At 43.1% G+C, this 19,796-nt stretch overlaps 1 protein-coding gene and 1 long non-coding RNA gene across 7 annotated transcripts in view; one reads left to right on the top strand and one right to left on the bottom strand.

Annotated features, from left to right (window-relative positions):
• Nucleotides 1–19,796, top strand: part of Vwa3b (von Willebrand factor A domain containing 3B) — a 163,279-nt gene that overhangs the window by 105,218 nt on the left and 38,265 nt on the right. For all 6 annotated transcript variants that reach the window (XR_015046881.1, XR_015046877.1, XR_015046880.1 and 3 more), the window contains exons 15-19: nt 3,051–3,181; nt 5,350–5,507; nt 10,021–10,134; nt 11,626–11,713; nt 11,808–11,964. Coding sequence is in view for 2 of the 6 variants with exons in the window: in XM_085836386.1 (XP_085692512.1) it covers nt 3,051–3,181; nt 5,350–5,507; nt 10,021–10,134; nt 11,626–11,713; nt 11,808–11,964 (648 nt within the window). In the remaining 4 variants the exon portion in view is untranslated. The remainder of the gene's footprint in view (nt 1–3,050; nt 3,182–5,349; nt 5,508–10,020; nt 10,135–11,625; nt 11,714–11,807; nt 11,965–19,796) is intronic.
• On the bottom strand, nt 31–18,645 carry LOC115030883 (uncharacterized). Its single transcript, XR_003836468.2, has 4 exons — nt 18,557–18,645; nt 15,102–15,262; nt 1,562–1,685; nt 31–1,205 (listed from the first exon to the last, which is right to left on the bottom strand). It is a non-coding gene; the product is annotated as an uncharacterized LOC115030883 (long non-coding RNA).

Below are 19,796 nucleotides of genomic sequence, written 5' to 3' on the forward strand. Positions count from 1 at the left end.
TCCTTTGAACTCTTCCAGGCCTTACCAACCCACCTCCCTGATGACTTCCTATAACAAATAGCTTCCGGAGTCCAATCAGTGCTGACCCTGTGTGAATGTGTATGGGGCCATCTACTGGGTCACGAGGTTAACTGCCAATAAATACCTCAGCTTACTACAGACAAAATAGAAATTAAGGCTATGGGGAAGGCTCAGTGATTAAGGGTGCTTGCTCCTCTTCCAGAGGACCCAAGTTCAGTTCCCAGCACTCTCGTGTCAACTGACAACCAACTAACTGCAGTTTCAGGGGATCACATGCACTCTTCTGGCCTCATGTTGTACACAGATACACAAGCGGGTAAAACACTCGTACTTATAAACTTAAGTAAGTCTTTTTAAAAAAGTAATTATCTCGGTTTATACATCATGACAGACTTTTTACCAAGTTTAGTAATAACACATTTTTGTAACAATCAAATCCTCCAATATCAGACAAGCTGCAAGGATGTTGCCTCCGCTGCTCTGGCCCATCTTCCCAAGGTCCCAGTTAGTGCATCAGAAGCACAAGGAACGGAGGGCACAGGGTGAGAGGAAGTCTATCGTTATCTTCATTCAGCATCGTCATCTAGGTAGAAAATCTGATCACTGTACCCAATCATTTACTTTTAGCCAGAGTATAAGTCATAAAAGGAAATGTACAAAACCCAACTTTGTTTCTTCCTACTAGCAAAGAGTAAAATTAAATAGACCTCACTGAAAATAGCAGCAGAAATAACAATAAAAATGATAATAGAAATAATAAGAACTGTATAAGTAATAATAATAATAATGATAATAATAATAACTGTATCAGAATATGTGAAAGGCCTTCACATGGACCAGGAAGAAGCCCAGCTGAGAGGTGTGTTCTGAGTGTGCTAGAGTACTTAGCAGCGTTAGGCTGTGCATTCTCTACAGTGGCTCTGTCGACCCAGTACAACAAATCAAAAATCAAAAATCCCAGCAGGATTTTAATGAGAATTAACAGACTGGATGATGGGTCAGTGGGTCAGAGTCCATGTTCTGCAACCATGAGGACCCGAGTTTGAATCCCAGCACTAATGTAAAAAGCCAGGCATGGCTGCAGGTGCCTGCAGCTCTGGCATTATGGGACAGAGACGTGTAGATCCTGTGCCTTTGCTGCCATCAACATAACTGAGATTCGAAGTCTCTGATTCACCGAGAACCTGTGTTCAAGACAGAATGTAGAAAGGGTAGAAGACACCCGAAATCAATGTCCCACCCTGAGCTCTGTGTGCCTGCATCTGCACAATCATATACATCACATGCACACACACATACACATGCACACATATACACACACATGCACACACATGCACACACATGCACACACATGCACACACACACACACATATACACCATGCACACTCATGCACACACATACATACACATGCACACTCATGCACACACATACATACACATACACACACATGCACACACATGCACACACATGCACACACATACATTACCATCAGCAAACTGACCCTATGGAAAGGCAAAGGATTTACAATTACCGAAATACCTTTTCTGCAGAGCAAGTTGGAAGACAGAGTCTCCCTGTGTAGCCCAGGCTGACCCCAAACTCTTGGTTCTCTTATCTTGGTCTCCTGGGGGCTAAGGTTGCAAATACATGCCACAATGCCTACCTGAAAAAAAAATAGTTTTAGATAGGTTATAAAAATTATAATCCATAGACTAATAAATTGGTCATTTGGAATAAATCAATATTCAAAGCTTCCTCGCTGAAAAGACTGCTGCAATCCTGAGAAGAAACCCTGTGGAACAAGAGGGAAATGTTTTCAAATTTTGTGTCTACTAAATGACTTACACCCCGAATATTAAGACATCCTCAAAACCCAATAATGAGGAAACCCAAAATGTGGGCAAAATTTTTAAGTAGACATTTTATCAGAATCCCACCAAGGAAGATTCAGAGCTAGGAGGACCATGGCATGAGTTCAAGGCTAACCTGGGATATATAGCAAAGCCCTGTCTTAGGGGAAAACAAGACATTAACAAAAGAATATGTGCTTGGTAATAACATGAAAGGATGCTCACTGTGATTAGCAACATGAAACCCACGTTAAAACCACAAGTAGACACTATCATGCAGGTGTTAAAGTGGCAGAGACTCAGCCACCATCTGTGCTGTATATTTGGGATTCCTACCTGGCTGGCAGGATCATAGACTGAACAACCATTTCAGAAAACAGTTTGGTAGTTCTTCACAAACAGTGAGGTCACCATCCATGTGATCTAGTTATCCTAGGCTCCTGTTTGCCAAAAATAACTGGAAGCATATGTCCACACAAATGACTCGTACACACGTGTCCATAGCGTTACACACGTGTTCATAGCATTATCTGTATCAGCCCAAGCCTGGAAACATCTCAGCTGCAAATGAATGGATATGTTTTTATGTTTATTATACAGTAGAACACTACTTAACAATAAAATGAATGAGTGACAGACTCACAGTATAATATGAATGAATTTCAAAGTAATTATGAGAGAAGGGAGCCCCAGAGGACTCAGGCGTTTATTCTATGACTGCATTTGTAAAATATTCAGACTAATTTTTAGTGACAGGCTATGCTGAGTAGTAGCTTGGTAACTGGGGAAGGGTTGGGGAGGCAGTGGATATGTTTATTGCTTTTGTCATAATGACGTCACAAGTGTGACTGTAAATTCTTTTTCTTGTATGTGAACCATAAACCATAAAGCTGGTTGGACATGGAATAGTGAAAAAAATCCACGAGATTTTTTAAAAAAAGATCTATTTATTATGTATACAGCATTCCTCATGTATGTATGCCTGCAGGACAGAAGAAGGCATCAAATCTCATTACAGATAGTTATGAGCCACCATGTGGTTGCTGGGAATCAAACTCGGGACCTTTGGAAGAGTGGCTGGTGCTTTTAACCTCTGAGCATCTCTGCCTCAGGCTGTAAGTCCAAGGTGTCTGTGCTCTCCCAGGAGCTAGTGAAGCATTCACTTCTTATTTCTGCAGGATGAAGATCGGAACCTTTTGCTTCAGGAAATGCAGCAGGGTTACAGCGACCTGGAGAAGATGCAGGAGCTCTATACCGAGTCCTTAGTCATTGACTGGTGGTACAACGCAGACAAGGACACAGATAGCAAGTGAGCTGCCAAACCGCCTGTCACTGTGGCTGGGTCCTCTCCCTGACTCCCCCCCTGCTTCCACCCCCACCACACACCCTCCCTGCTCCCTCCCACTCCTATCTCCCCCTCATGCTCTCCCTTTTCTGAAGAGCCTTAGGCAATCTAGTGAGAGAAGCATGTAGTCTGGTCATGTTAGGATTTTTCACAGAGAGAGGATGGTCTTGTAGTGGTGGCTAGAGGTGGTCACATATACACTTTATAAACTCCATCCATTAGAGAAAGCTACCCCCACCCTTGAACAGTGTTAGGGCAGGGAGTGATACCTGAGCTTGAGACTTAGCCCAGGAATCAAAGGCTCGTGGTTTGGGGTTCATTCTGTATAACTTTGACAGGCACCCTAACCTCCTCTCACACCTTCCTGTGACCTGGGATCTACTTCCTTATCAGGGCTGTGGTGATAGGTTTGGGATAGATAGATACCTCTCCGTCCTTTTTCTACACCATATTATGATTCTCATTTATGGTTCCAACAAAATCACAGCTGATCCCAAATCTCAGGAAATGTGTTGAATCTTATTAAAGTGATTTAAGATTGTTTGTACAGATACTTATGCCTAGTCTGCTAAGAAATTATCTAAAAGGGAGATTGCAAATGGAAAGATGAAAATACATTTATTAACCAGAACCTTTTATCCATCTAAAAAAGTCTTCCTATTAACAAATTAAGCATTAGCACAGATACCAAATTTGGAGAAGAAAGGCCTGTCCTATAGTGGATTGTCTTAGAAGGAGATTCTTGTAGTATTTTCTTTTGGGAATTGGGGAAGCACAAATGAGCTTCTAAATGTTGCAAATAAACTGAAAACCAAGTAAGCAAACATTCCCTGAGTATAAGCCATCTTCTCTGTTCTTTCACCCAGCATCTTAGCTGCCTTCCTTTTACCAAAGCTGTTTAAACAAACTCTTACCAAAATGGGCAGCTGCTGCTTAGACCACGGACTTGGTCAGTTGTCTATTGTCTGAGAAGCCCAGGCTGTGCTCTTCTGTGTTTTCTGTTTCAAGGGCTGAGAGGTCTGGGTGCTGGAGTCAGACACATTTCCTACTGCAACTGTTAAACTTTGGGCAAGTTACTTAGTCCTAAGGAGGCTCAGCGTTCCCTTCTGTAAGGCGGTGATAGGCGGCTGGGTGTAGGAACCCACAGTAGGAGCTCTGACTAACAGAGAAGAGAGCAGAAAGCAGTGCCTCAGTCTGCAGGTGCCGAACTTCCTTTTAACTTAATGACGTTAGGAAAGAGACTTCTCCACTTAGCTATTAACAACAGACTACCAATTTGAAGTTTTCCATTAGGGTTAAACAAATAAATGAATAAATAAAATAATAAAAATGTAACAGCCTCCAAATCTTTTTTTTTTTTTTTTTAAACTGAGGCAAACCATGAGCCAGGAGAAGTGGGTGCACCAGTTCTGGTCTTTTCTGCCTCGGGATGTACAGTGTGGATATAGTCACACAAAGGTTTGAACACAGGGCAGGGCTACACAGCTGTCCTGTGGCTGATGTTTTCAGAGCCCAAAGACAGAAACGCCTGGGAAGAGACTTGAGAATTTCTGGATCCTTCCTGGTCTCAGATTCTCCAGAATTGTCTGCTGCCATCTTGGCAGGTGTGGGAAGTCTATGCCTTTACAAGCGCTTGTTGGATGACACTGGGGTTGAGAATTGGGTTTCCATAATGCTCACATGCTTACAGCCTGTGCTTCCTCCGGTTCATCCTCACAGCAGCCCTGTGTAGTCAGAGCACGATGGACCAAGGATGCTTAGAGTGGACTATAATACTTCAGTGAGGTCACACATCTGGAAGGAACAGAGCTGTGATGGGAGCCACCTGACCATGCTCCTATGTCCGTGCACCCAGACATATTAATGCTTAATTTGATAATAGGAAGACTGAGTTTTGATAAACAGGAAAATTGGATTAATATGTGTATTTTTGGCCTTCCCTTTTAGCCAGTGTTCATAGTTAGAAGGGGCTATCCCCCTGAGAGAACAGCCTGGGGATGCTCAGGTCTTCAAGTCTGTAGTGTTCAGTGTGAATGAATTAGTGGGCTTTTCTTTCTTCCTAATGGATTTCTCCTTTTACCCTCCTTTTTATTGGTCTACTTAAAAAAAAAAAAAAAACCTGAATCAAACAGACACCAAAAGGAAATCTTGTCCATGGTTTCAACTCCAGAAGAGCGTGCAAACTCCCAACCTGACACCGATTCACTGGCTTCTTCACCCCCAAATGTGTCTACAGGATCATGGAAGTTTTTGGAGGAAAAGACACAGAAAAAGAAAATCCTCCATGCAGGTATCTGGGCATAGGATGGTGTGACTCTTGCCTGAGATGCACTAAAGCCAAACCCACATGGGAGTCCTTTTAAAACCCTAACTTAAGCATTCCGTTTGTTTATTTGGGTGTCTTGCTCATTCCTGGCAAGCCCAGCACCTTTGAGCTCCCCTCAACCTCTTGTGCATGATTTTTCAATGCAATTTTAATTAAGACAACTGGCATGATATTATAAATAGCATTATCCTGTAGTTGTCCCCCCACCCCCAACCCCCACCCACCCCACCCCTGCCGTGGGTAATATCTCACAGAACCATATTACAACGCCATAATCAGGATATTGATATTGGTAAAACCCAATGGTTTTCTTCAGATTGTCCCAACTTGTCTTGTCTGACTGTGTTTTCAATCAAGTGTGCAGGCACATACTCTTAACCCTACACTCAGGATGCAGGGTAACTCCTTGGCCGTGAGGGTCCCATAGGTTGCCCATTTACAGTCACACCCCTACACCTTACATACCTTTCTCTAGTCTTTGGGAATTACTATGTTCATATATATATATATATATATATATATATATATATATATAACATATTATATATAATTTTACTTCAAGTAATACAAATATAAGAATAATAGTAATACAAGCAAATCATACTATAGTAATATTTCTCACTTTTCTTACTCAGCATAATTTTCTATAAATCTATGCAAGATTTTACAGGTGTCAACAGTTCATTCCTTTTATATTGGTGAGTAGCATTCCAGGTGATATATGTAGCACACCTGCTTTAACAGATAAATTAACAGGTAAATGATCTGTTGACTAATCCACATTGCGTCTAAGTTAGCCTATTATAAATAAAGCAGATTGTGAGCAGCCATGTACAGCTTCAGCGGATCTCTTAGCTTTCCGTTAATGAGGGTAAACAGCCAAGAGTAGAGCTGCCACGTCCCATGGTAATTCAACATCTCACTGTAAAGAAAATCACCAGTTTTCCCAAAGCCATTTTGCCTGAGGAAGTGACCAGCTTTTCTACATCTTCAACAGCAATTCTTACCATGGCTTTAAACTCTTCATGTCCCTGATGATTGTGTGATAGCTCACAATGATTTTAATTTGCGTTTCTGTAGTTGCTAACGATGTCGGCCTTCCTCAGGCATGTCACTCATTGGCTTGTAGGGTGATGGGTGAGTTTTAAGAATTCTCCATATGTTTTGACATGAGGCCTCAGATCAGCCATTTGGAAACTTTCCTCTCTGTTTGTGGCTGTTCTTCCTTCCACAGTAGGGTCTTTCTGCAAACAGAGGACTGTAATAGATCAGGTTTTTCTTTCTTGGATCCTTACTTTGGCTTCAAATATAAATTCTAGCTTTAAGTCTTGAAGATTATTTCTTTTCTTAGAAATCGAATGTTTTTTCATTTCTATTCGCCATTCTGTATAAGGGTTGAGGTTCAGATCAAAATATCTTCCTTCCCTCTGCTCTGTCTCCTTTTCTCTTTCTCCTTTTCTTCTCTTTCTTCTTTTCTTCTTTCTTTCTTTCTCTCTCTCTCTCTCTCTCTCTCTCTCTCCCTGCATCTCCGTCTCTCTCTTTTATTTGGGGCTATAGTTATTACTAGAGTGTGATTTGTTTTTTATTACTATCATTGTTGTAATATTTTTATTGTTTAAAATTTGTATTATTTAGAATAAAATTTTATTTTTATTATTTAAAATGAATTAAAATAGGTTCTTCCTCCCAGCCCCATGCTCCCAGAAATAAGGACTCAGACTCAAAATATACTTACAAATACCTTGGCCATACAGCTAGGCTCTCCTCTGGCCAGAAGTATAACTTGAGATAAGCCATTTGTTTTAGCCTACATTCTGCCATGTGGAATATAGAATGTGGTGCCTGTGCTCAGGTTCCACACATCCGTCTCCTCACATCTTCCAGGATGGCTCTTCCCATGCTTTGCTCTCTCCCAGAATCCTTTCTGCTTCCCAGATATCCCACCTCCTATTTCCTGCCTAAGCTATGGGCCATCAGATTTGTTTTATTGACTGGTGAGACATCCATGTAGACGTAAGATATTCTCTCTACATTATTTTAAATTTAAATATATTTTGGTCACATTCTTCCCCGCCCCCAAGTCCTCCTAGATCCTCTCCCCCTCTTTACTCACCCAACTTTGAGTTCTTTCTCAATGAACAAAAATCACAATCCAACAACGAAAGCCCCCCAAACCAAGAAAACAGAATAAAACAAAACAGAACAGAACCTCACCAAACCATAACCAAATAGAAGCACACAGAAAAGCTGTGGAGGCCACCATATGTTGGTCATCTACTCCTGAACATGAAGCCTGTCCCGGAATGGTTGACATGCCCAGTGTCACTCTACGGAGAGAAAACTGATGGCCTCTCTGCCAGCAGGTGAAAGAGACAGGCCAGCTGCTGACCTTTACCTCGGTGGCTAGGTTTTCATTCATTTGTTCATTCATTCATTTAAAAAGAAAAAAAGTAAAGAAGATAAAACAAAAAACTATCACATCAAAGTTGAACAAGACAAAACCAAGCCAATGGAAGGGAAAGAGCCCAAGAAAAGGAATCAGAGACCCACTGGCTCGCACACTCAGGACTCTCACAAAAACACTAACCTGGAAGCTGTAATCTCCACGCGCAGGACCTGGTACAGACCTGTGCAGGCCTGTGCCTGCTGCTCCACGCTCTGCGAGTCCATAGGGACTTTGCTCATGTGATTCAGAGAGCCTTGCTTTCTTGTGTCCTCCATCCCTTCTGGGTCTTATGCTCTTTCCATCAGCTCTTCTGAGGGGTTCCCTAATCTCTGAGTGGAGGGGTTTGATGGAGACATTCTATTTATGGTGGAGAGTTCCAAGTGCCCTCACTTGTGAGCTTTAGAATACGTTTGTCCGTTTCTATTATAAAACTCTCTGGGATTTTACTAGTAAATGCACTGAGTGTGATTCTGCTTGGCAGATCACCCAGCTCATAAGTGTGGAATATCTTCCTGTACTTCTGAGTCTTCTTATGCCTAACAGTAGCATTTCTCAGTTCTCAATATATCCCATAAAAGCACAATGCCTGGCTTCTGTTGAGTCTGTAGCTAAAATTGATAGTATGACAAATTCTACTTTGACTGGAATTTTTTGTCGTTTTCTGTATGAGTAGGGACGCTTCTTTATTTCTTATTTCTGGCTTTATTTTTCACCTTCTTGCCCCATCCCAGTGACTAGAATCTCTACAATTATTCTGAATACGAGTGGCCACCATTTTGGTTTTTTCTAATATTGTAACTTCTAATATTTTCTAACAATAATTTCTAATATCAGGGGGAAAGAAATTTTTCCCAATTAAATATGATTTCAGCTGTGCGGATTTGCGTATATTCTTTATCAAGCTTTGAATGTGCTTCACTTAGCTTTCTGGAAGGTTTATATTTCTCATCACAAATGGGTGCTGGGTCTTTTCAAATACTGAGGCAGCCGTGTACGTATTTTCTAGTTTGCTTTCTGTTACTGTAATTAAACATCCTGACCCAAAGAAACTTAGGTTTATTTAATTTTCTGGTCCATCACTGAGGGAAGACAGGACAGGAATTCTGACAGGAACTTGAAGCAAATCCATGGAAGAACTGCCTGCCGCTTTACCAGGCCGGTGGTTAACTAGCCTTCTCATACAGCCCAGCCCCGCCTGCATAAGGAATAGTGCCACCCACAGTGGGCTAGGTCTCCTCACTTCAACTAACAATCAAGACCACCCCCGCAGGCTAATCTGATCTGAGCAGTCCCTCAGCTGAGACTTTCTTCCCAGGTGACTCTAGGCTGTGTCAAGTTGTCAGTTAAAGCTAACTAAGGCAACATCTTAAATATTGCCTATTTGGTTTCAGCATATGACTGCAATCTATCACCCCAGTGGCTAATATATTTTGCACATTTATGTGTGTGTGTGTGTGTGCATATGTGTCTCTGTGTGTGTATGTACAGGCTGTGTATAGTTATGAAGGAGATAGGGTGTGCATGTGAGTGCATATGCATGTGTGTGTGTGTGCTCATGCATGTATGTATGTGTACATGGTGTGTGTACTTATGGAGGGGATAAGGTATGCGTGTGTGTACACAGTGTGTACATATGGAGGAGATAGTGTATGTACATGCATGCATGCATTCATGCATGTGTGTGTATGTGTGTACACGGTGTGTGCTTATGAAGGAGTTAGGATGTTTTTCCTTGTTTGTTTTGTTTTGTTTTGAGACAAGGTCTTTCAGTGGCCTGGCCCTCCCAACAGGCTAGACTGGGGAATTAGCAAGCCCCAGGGAAGTGCTCCCCCGCCCACACACAGTGATAGGATTACAAAGCATGCTCTGGCTTTTTGCTTTCAGTTGCTTTCCAAGGATGAAACTCAGGCTCCCACAGCAAGCACCTTCTTGACTGAGCCATTAGTCTCCAGTCTAATGTTACATTGACTTAACAAAGCAGTTCTCCATCTATCCCCAACTCCCATAACCCTTTCTCTGTGGTATCAACAGAATCAACCAAAACAAGCCTCCTCAGAAGCCACATCTCCAACTTCAAGAGTAGCAGCAACAAGGACAGCTCCAACTCCAGCTCCAGGAGTCGCACCTCAGCTCTCAGCAACAGAGGCAAGCGCGCCAGGCCTCCTACCCTGGAAGCCCCATTCATCTTTTTGCCCACTGGTCTATGCCTGGCAGACCTGGGTGAAATATGCTTGAGGGAGTTAAGAAAATAATAAAAATAAAAGGTCACCCTTGAAATGTTGCAGATTTCTCCCTCAGAGGCTCCCTGATAAATCAGGCAAACCTACCCTACTGCCCTGGGTTTTCTTAGGGCTAGATTTGCGCTACTTATATCTGGGTGCCGGGCAGACTCGTGGTGCACTCAGTCACAGTGTCAGGAGTGACATCCACTACTACTCTGTGCTTTGAACTAGAAGCTCTCGCACCTCATAATAGGGTCATTTCTATCCTTGTATTTATAGGGGATGCCACCCAGTCAGCCTCTTTCTGCTTCCAACTGTCAGAGTTTTAAGGCTAAGAGTGAGGAAGGTATAACTTGTTCACTCAGTGACTGGTTAGAAGATGATTCTTCTTAAAATAATAAATGGGATAGGTTGCTCCCTATAGTGTGATCGATACATTCCAAATAAATCCTAAGTTACTAAATCCTAAGCACAGCCCACAGGCCTCTCTGAAGTAGGAAGTGCCTAAGTGACAAATGTCTGCCTGTGTTAGCTAGTCATGAGTAATCACACTCTGCTACAGCGCTGCTGTATGGGAAACCTTCCCAACTTGCTTGCATGTTCTGAGCCGGCTGCATGCAGTCTGCTAGCTTGCATATTCTGAGCCGGCTGCATGCAGTCTGCTAGCTTGCATGTTCTCAGCCGGCTACATGCAGTCTGCTAGCTTGCATGTTCTCAGCCGGCTACATGCAGTCTGCTAGCTTGCATGTTCTGAGCCGGCTGCATGCAGTCTGCTAGCTTGCATGTTCTCAGCTGGCTGCATGCAGCCCGCTCTTTATGGGATGTGATTACCGTAATCACATGGTTTCTCAAGCATTTAACCAACTCACACCTGAACTTCTTTTCTTTGAGCTGCTGCTAATTCAATGAAGGAAGAGTCCTTTCCGTTTAGAAATTCAAGTTTATATAAGGATATACATTTAAAGTCCCCAATACTAATTTCAACATTTGAACTTAATGATTCAACAGAATCTAACAGCCTTTGGTTTCCCATTCTAAGTGGAAGAACCATGAAACAGAAGTGTCCAAATAAAAAAATGTTGATCAAGTTGCTCCTCTAACAGTTGTGAGGGAACCTAATACTGAGCAATCGCTGGAGCATCATAGTCTTGCCACGTGGTTTAAATGTGGGTCTGGAGAAGACCTATGAGCGAATTCTCCCATAGAGAGATGCTTTCTTCATGGGAGGTAAGGCAGGGCTATGTCACCTGTGCCTGCGACTGCAGTGGATGCTGCTAATGCTTTCTGCCCGAGAGCCTACTCCAATAGGTTAAGCTATGGCCTCAGAAGAGGGCTGCCATTATCTCTCTACCTGAATGAATGTGAGGCGTCCTTGATGTTGGCCCCAGTAGACAGATTCCACTTCCTTCCACAGAAACGAGCATCCTGCTGACAAACAAGTGTCTAGATGACAAATTGTCAGAAAGCGTCAGTGGAAATGGAAGCCAAGTTAGTGACCACACGTGAGTGCTTTAACCTAAGGAGGACTGTCTGTTCTGGTTTTGTTTACGAACGACTAAGTTGCACATTTTTAAACTCTATAGTCTGTGTTCTTAGCTCTTCAGACATGTCCTCCAAAACCTGGCTCCAAACTCATGGCCTGGTGGCCAAGAAACTCACCATCACAGATGCCTTGGCTGGAACCATGGTACCCCACAGCTCCACCTATGTCCCCATCCTGAAAAAGAATGTTGTCTCCAAGGTCTTTGATGAGGTAATGTGATTGCCTGTGTGCCTGTGTTTGAAGAGTTTTTTTTGTTTTGTTTTGTTTTCTGCTTAAATTTTAAAAGTAGCCTGTTTTGATGTCTTGAGCAATTGTAGCAGTGATGTTTTAACAGAAGTTACATGCGAATGAGAGGAGAGGTGTGGATTCTTAAGACTCCTTCTAAGGGTGGGAGGAACTGGCCAGCACTGAGCTGGAAGAGACGTGTGGGTCTACCGAGATGCTGAAAACTCTCTGGTAGGAGTTATGAATGAACATTCAGGGTCAGAGAGACCGAGGACAGGAAGGCTTGGCTGAAGAGACGAGGCCCTTTCTTTTCCCAAGTTGAATGACATTTTTTTTTCTCTATTATGAAAGCCACCACAGGCAAGAATGGGGGGGGGGAGAGGTGATAAATCTGAGGTAATCACTTTCCTAGAGAAGAAAAAAATCCTTCAGTATGAGTGTCTGTGGTAAGGTATGTGTGTCCAAGACCATGTAAATATAGTTAGGCCCAGTTGGCCCTTATCTATGGCTCCAACCAATCTTAGATCAAAAGTCACCTCTGTGTTGAGCATGTCCGTCTCCCCATTACTGCCTAACCAATGCAGTATAACAGGTATTTATGTAGCACTTACAGTGTAGCAGGTGTTGTGAATAATTGGTAATTTAGGGTACAGAGGAGGATGTGGGAGGCTATATGCAGAAAACCCCTCCGTTTTACATCAGGGTCTTAAGCACCTGAGAAATTTGGTATTGGCAGTTGTGGTATGGTAGTATGTTCTGAAGCCAGTCCACCATGAGGATCAATTGTACTAAGAAGGAACCACAGTGTTTTGGAAGGGGGAAATATGGATCAACAGTGGCTGTGACAGCCCTGTACATGACCCATGCAAGCTCAGGCCACACCAAAGTCCAGCATGGACAGGGGAGGTGGGCATGAGATTCTACCACTAGCTGAGGAGCTATTGGCACTTAATAGCCTCTGGGAGAGGGAGTGTTACTTCTTTAAGGTATGGCCTCCAGTAGGTAGAACAAGCGCCGGTGAATGGCCCCACGCTCCAGATTATGTGAGCAACACAGTTAGACTCAGTGGACTTAAAAAAGTTAGGGTACAGTGATGGGCAGGGAAGGAAGGGAGGGTTGATCTGGGAAGGATATAGAGGAAAGGCATGCGTACTACCAACATTTATAAAGCTCTCAAAAAACTACTACATACAGTATTCTGCATAAAAGCATATAAAGTAGACACAGTTATAAGAAAACATTGTACATATACAATGGAGAGAGGCCGTAAGAGTTACAACATTAATGGGCACATGTGATTCGTATATGCCAGTACTAACGTTCAGCCTGTGTACACGCACACATGCCTCCTCACCACGGCAGGACATGAACATGATAAATACGCCACTGAAAAATCTGGGAGAGAAAGCTGAAGAGACACATAAAAATATTTAACTTTAGGGGCAACTGGATACATGAGGTAGGACAAATACAAACTGAAAACTAATCGGATACCCCTCTCCCCATCAAATTGGAAAGGTTAAAAAAAAAAAAAAATCAAGGGCCAGGGAGATGGCTGGGCGGATCAAGGCTTCTGCCACCAAGTCTGACTTGAATGGGATGGGAAGTTACCCCTGCAAGTTCGTCCTCTGGCCTCTACATATGTGTTAATTAAGGACTTCCAACTTTGTCTTGAAGAAAATGAGAGAAGCTTTTTTTCCCCTGGAGAAAGCCCAGCATTTTGGTGACAGGTAAGGGACAGTGTAGAGATGTGATACTGAGCGCCCAAGAGTCAGGAGGCAAGTCTGGACTGCAAGGACCCCGTGGGGACACTGGGCATCAGTGGAGGCTGGTGTGAAGTCATGTTGGCTGGGCCAAATGGTATGAGGCAGCAGAGAGAGGAAAGGGTTTAGAATGATCCTTAAGACTCGGTGTCAAAAGCATACAGCGGAAGCAAGGTTGCTTATTCAACCAGTAGTCTTGACAAAACTGGGTATGCCCCACGGAGAATGAAATTAGACCAGCAATTCTCCCTATGGAGAAACTTCAATTCAAAGTGGGTCAAAGAGGCCGGGCGTGGTGGTGCACGCCTTTAATCCCAGCACTTGGGAGGCAGAGGCAGGCGGATCTCTGAGTTCAAGGCCAGCCTGGTCTACAAAGTGAGTTCCAGGACACCCAAGGCTACACAGAGAAACCCTGTCTCGAAAAAAAAGAAAAAAGAAAAGAAAGAAAGAAAAACAAAAAACCAAACAAATAAAGTGGGTCAAAGTTTAAAACATGAAACACCAAGACTGCTGGAAACCAGGGAATACATTTCAAGTCACAGGCACAGTCAAGAGTGCCCCGGACAAACCCCCAGTAGCAAAGGAAACTGGCCCGAGAACCAACAGATGGAATGGCGTAAGATTAAAATGTTTCTCTGCAGCAAAGAAAATATCCCAGGTGCAAACACACAACCCACAGGATGGGAGAAAAATCTTTGCTAGCTGTACTTCAGACAGGGTTGATGTCTACCATATACAAAGAACCAAAAGAATTAAAGAATTAAATGTGAAACTACCTATTGAGAAATGTGGTAATGAAATGAACAGACCGTTCTGGCAAGAAATATATTTTTTAAAGCCCTCGACATCCTTAGCCATGAAGGAAATGCTAATTTAAACCACTTGGATAGTCCTGTCTCACCCTAGTCAGAATGGCTCACAAGAAATGACCACGAATGTGTGGAGGACATGAGGAAGGAGGGGCCCTGAACCACCGCTGGGGGGGAGGAGAGGTCTAACACAGCCATTATGGAAGCATGTGCTCAAGAAAATTAGAAACTATGATCTGATCCAAATACTCTACCCCATGGACTTCCTATCGTACGGCAGAGATGTCTGTGGGTCCATGCTCATGGCTGCTGTCTTTACGAAACCCAGGAAATGGAACCTGCCTAGATGTCATTCGATAAATAAGTGGATAATGAAAATATATTATGTAGTATGTATAATAAATGGTATATTGCCCAGTTAAAGAAAAAACAAGGTTATGAAACCTGTGGGGAGATGTGTGGATCTGGGAAGTATTATACTAAGTGAAATGACCCAGGTTTAAGATCACAGAAATCACATGTTCTCACATGTGCGCTCCGTGTCACTTACTTTTCTGTGGCTGGTAGAGGTCATGACCAAAGCAACTGAAGGAAGAGGGAATCCTAGCTTATGGCTCCAGAGGGATTCATGTCTATCAGGGTGGAGAGGCGTGGCCACAAGCTGCAGACAGCAGACATGGCCAGGACAGGAAGCCAAGTTCACACCCTTTACTGTAAGCACAAAGCAGAGAGAAAAATCTGCAAGTTACACCGGCTTTCAAGTTCGTTCATTCGTTCTTTCTTTTTTAAAGATTCATTTATTTATTTCACGCATATGAGTACGCTGTCTCTGTCTTCAGACACATCGGAGGAGGGCATCGGATCCCATTGCAGATGGTTGTGAGGCACCATGTGGTTGCTGGGAACTGAACTCAGGACCTCTGGAAGAGCAGTCAGTGCTCTTAACCACTGAGCCATCTCTCCAGTCCCTAAGTCTTTTAATTTCTAAGCCTACCTCCAATGACATACTTCCTGTAGCAAGGCCACAGCACCCAAGTATCTCCAAGCGATGCCACTAACCAGGAAACAAGTGTTTAAATGCCTGACACTATGGAGGACATCCAACCCCCTACTAGATCCTAACTTTCAATATTCACTGTAGGCACATCGTGTGAGAATAGATGCAAATTGTGAAACTAGATGGTAGGAGACCATGAGGGGAAAGGCAGGAAGGCAGAGGGCACGTGTGACATGTGAAGGAGGCTATGGCACACAGAAGAGGTAAAAAGTGTGAGGGAGAGTGAGGAGGAGAAACAGCAAAAACAAAATAAAGTTTGTTTGAAAACTACCATGATGAAGCTAACACACCTGTACACTAATTGTGGTGGTTTGATTACGCTTGGCCCAGGGAGTGGCTCTATTAGGAGGTGTGGCCTTGTTGGAGTAGGTGTGTCACTGTGGGTGTGGGCTATTTGACACTCATCCTAGCTGCCTGGAAGCCAGTCTTCTGCTAGCAGCCTTCAGATGAAGATGTAGAACTCTCAGCTCCTCCTGCACCATGCCTGCCCGGATGCTGTCATGTTCCTGCCTTGATAACAGTGGACTGAATCTCTAAACCTGTAAGCCACCTTTATAAGAGTTGTCTTGGTCATGGTGTCTGTTCACAGCAGTAAAACCCTAACTATATATAATAAAATCTAGATGCCATCCTGGGATTGTTATGAAGGAAAAATTCAGGAGGAGCTAGAGTTAGGGTCCTGATCTTTATGAGGACATTCTAGCATTTCGCCTCCTGAAATCAAGGGTGAAGGGAAGGGCATGGGCATTTTCCCATGAGTACTTGTGTTTGGCACCTTTGGGTGGCACCCTCTCTTTTCATCACAGACAGACAGACAGACAAGATAGTGCTCCACGAACTCACCCTTCGTCATCAATAGACAGGTAAGAGTTAGAGAGTAGTAGAGATACACAGTAATGGATGAATTTCAATCTCATCAACAAAGCATAGTTTGGGTCCTTAAAATTTTAACTTCTTTTTTTTTGACAAATCATAACTATATTTTAGGGCACAGTGTGATGTTTTGGTATCTGTTGAGGTTTGATCTTTTGCTGTGTATTGTAAGGTTAAATGCAGGCCCCCAAGGCCTGGTTACCCCATAGACAAGAGTGTCGGCAAAGACCCAAGTGATGCTATGTGACCTTGCCCCAAAGTTATTTCTGATTGGTAAATAAAGATGCCATCAGCCAACAGCTGAGCAGAAGTGCTATAGGCAGGGTTTAGGGTTCCCGGGCTTGGGGGATCAGAGGAGAACCACATGATGGAGAAGAGGGTGAATGGATGAGGAGGAGAAGCTGCCATGAGTTCAGTGAGTTCAAGAGAACACAGCCCTGAGGGATGGCCATTGGAGTGCAGAGCAGCCCAGATGGAACATAGAAAGTAATAACTCAAAGTTATCGATAGGAAAGTAGATTCTAAAAGCATAGAGGGTAGATATCTGCCCAGCTCTTTTCTGTTTAAGGCTTATTATAAATAATAAAAGTTGTTCTGTGTCTTTTATCTGGGAACTTAATAGTTAAAGGCAGGGTAAAGGCTTCCCCAGATTAGAATTAAATAAGTTCTACAGGGGGCTGGAGAGATGGTTCAGTGGCTAAGAGCGCCAACTGCTCTTCCAAAGGTTATGAGTTCAAATCCCAGCAACCTCATGATGGCTCACAACCATGAGATCTGATGCCCTCTTCTGGGATGTCTGAAGATAGCTACAGAGTGCTTACACATAATAAATAAATACATCTTTTTAAAAAGTAAGTTCTACAAACAGGTATCAATTTACAATGTGGCATGATTAATTCAAGCCAATTAGCATATCTATGACCTTGCTTACCTGTGATTTTTTTAAGGTCTATTTTTAATTATGTATATGCATATGTGTATGTGTGTGTGTGTGTGTGTGTGTGTGTGTGTGTGTGTGTAAGTATAATGCCCACAAAGGACAGAGGAGGGCAACTTGGTTGCTGGGAAGTAAGCCAGCGTCTTCTGCAAGAACGGTTGCTCTTCATTACTAATCTTTCCAGCCATGATGAGAGCGTATGCTCTCACCTATATATAGTCTAAAAGGGAGGAACTGCTAGATACCATGGGATCCTGGTTCCAGAGGCTGCATGCAGTAAAGGGGCAGAGCAGAAGGCAGCAGGCAGAGGTTGATCAGAAGGTACAGAGTTGGAGACTGACTGGCCGAATAGGTTTTGAGATATATTGTACAGCATAGTATGGCATCAGCAGTAAATGCATTGCAAAATGCCAACAAGAGTAGATCTCAAATGTCTCTCTGTTTGTATCTTTTATTCCCTAAGATTTCTTCAGGCTGGAGAGATATAAATGGGAAGAATTGAAAAACAATATGCTGGGGCCTGGAGAGATGGCTTAGCAGTTAAGAGCACTGTCTTAGCTAGGGTTTTACTGCTGTGTACAGACACCATGACCAAGGCAACTCTTATAAGGACAACATTGAATTGGGGCTGTCTTACAGGTTCAGGGGTTCAGTCCATTGTCATCAAGGCAGGAAGCAAGGCAGTGTTCAGGCAGGCATGGTGCAGGAGGAGCTGAGAGTTCTACATCTTTATCTGAAGGCTACTAGCAGAATACTGGCTTCCAAGCAGCTAGGACTAGGGTATTATAGCCCACACCCACAGTGACACACCTACTACAACAAGGTCACACTTTCTAATAGTGGGCCGAGCATATACAAACCATCACAAGCACTGACTGCTCTTCCAGAGGTCCCAAGTTTAATTCCCAGCAACCACACAGTGGCTCACAACCATCTGTAATGGGATCTAATGCCCTCTTTTGGTGTGTCTAAAGACAACTACAGTGTACTCACATACATAAAATAAATAAAATCTCTTTTAAAAAAACGATATGCTAAAATGTCTCCCAGCTTATTAGAGAGGCTTTTTTTTAATTGGATTATTTTGTGATAAAAAGGATAAAGATGGAGCTGGCAAGCAGGTGGGCCCGAATCTTACCTTGCCACAGGGAGAATTTTAACCGACTCTCCTCTGTTCAACGCACGACAACACCCGTGTGTCTGGCTTTGTAAGGATTCGCGCATGGCTTCATTCATGGCTTATCTGGGCCTTCTTTCTTTTGCTGAAGCACAATGCTATTTTGCTTTCCGGCTTCCTGGACCAGTAGCAAATCGGTCACCTTGGTAATGAAGTGCTGAGCAGAAAGGTTGCCCTAGCAACTGTTCGTTACAAGATATAAAATAGGCCAGATAATTTTATCTCAGCTCTTTCAGAAAGATAAATTCATTGCCAAACCATACACGGAATAAAACTGCTTCAGCCATTTGACAAGCCTAGAGTTCAGAGCTCTCCATTGATAATTGCTTTGAGGAGGGGGGAAGGAAGGGAGGGAGGGAGGGAGGGAGGGAGGGAGGGAGGGAGGGAGAGAGAGAGAGAGAGAGAGAGAGAGAGAGAGATTGAAATAATTTGGGGGAAGATTAGCCTGCATTATTGACAGCATCCATCAACTTCTTATCATCTTCATCATCATCTCCATCACCTTCCTCACCACCACCACCACCACCACCATCATCATGACATCTGTTATAGCATCTCTTCTAGACCTTGTGCCTTGTCCTCTGGGTTCTATACATAGCATTGTGCCTTTGTACAACATCTCCATCATCTAATCCTGGAGGACCATGAAAGGTCCATGATCTATTTTCTATGATGGCTACTCATCATGTACTAGGCTCTGAGGAAAGCGTTTGATGTCATTAACACATCCGCCTGAAATCCTAGCGCAACCTGTGAGGTATCCACCCACCTCTCACATAGCAGGCTAGAATACTAGCTACAAGGAATTCCGTGATGCCATTTAAATCATATTCTCTTGCTTTCAAATAATGGAGGATTTTTATATCCCCAGCACTTGGGAGGCTGATCAAGAGAGCAGCTATAAGTTCAAAGCCATCCTGGGCTACATAGTGAAGCCTAGGTCAGCCTGGGCTACAGTGTGAGACCCCTGCCAAAAACAAATAAGCAAAACCCAGAATCAACCCAGCAAACAAACAACAAATACAGAGGGTTAAACCTAAAGTGACTGATGGGAAAAATAAAAAATTTGAATGACAGTTACTACAAAGATGATAGATATGGATTAAATATAGATCAGATATAGATCAGAGATAGATGATATAGATATAGGTATGGTGTAGGTACTTACATAGGTACAAACATATATACACACACACACACA

The sequence above is a fragment of the Mus caroli genome, unplaced genomic scaffold (assembly GCF_978045245.1).
Source record: "Mus caroli unplaced genomic scaffold, Mus_caroli_1 scaffold_1, whole genome shotgun sequence".
Taxonomy (NCBI): Eukaryota; Metazoa; Chordata; class Mammalia; order Rodentia; family Muridae; genus Mus; species Mus caroli.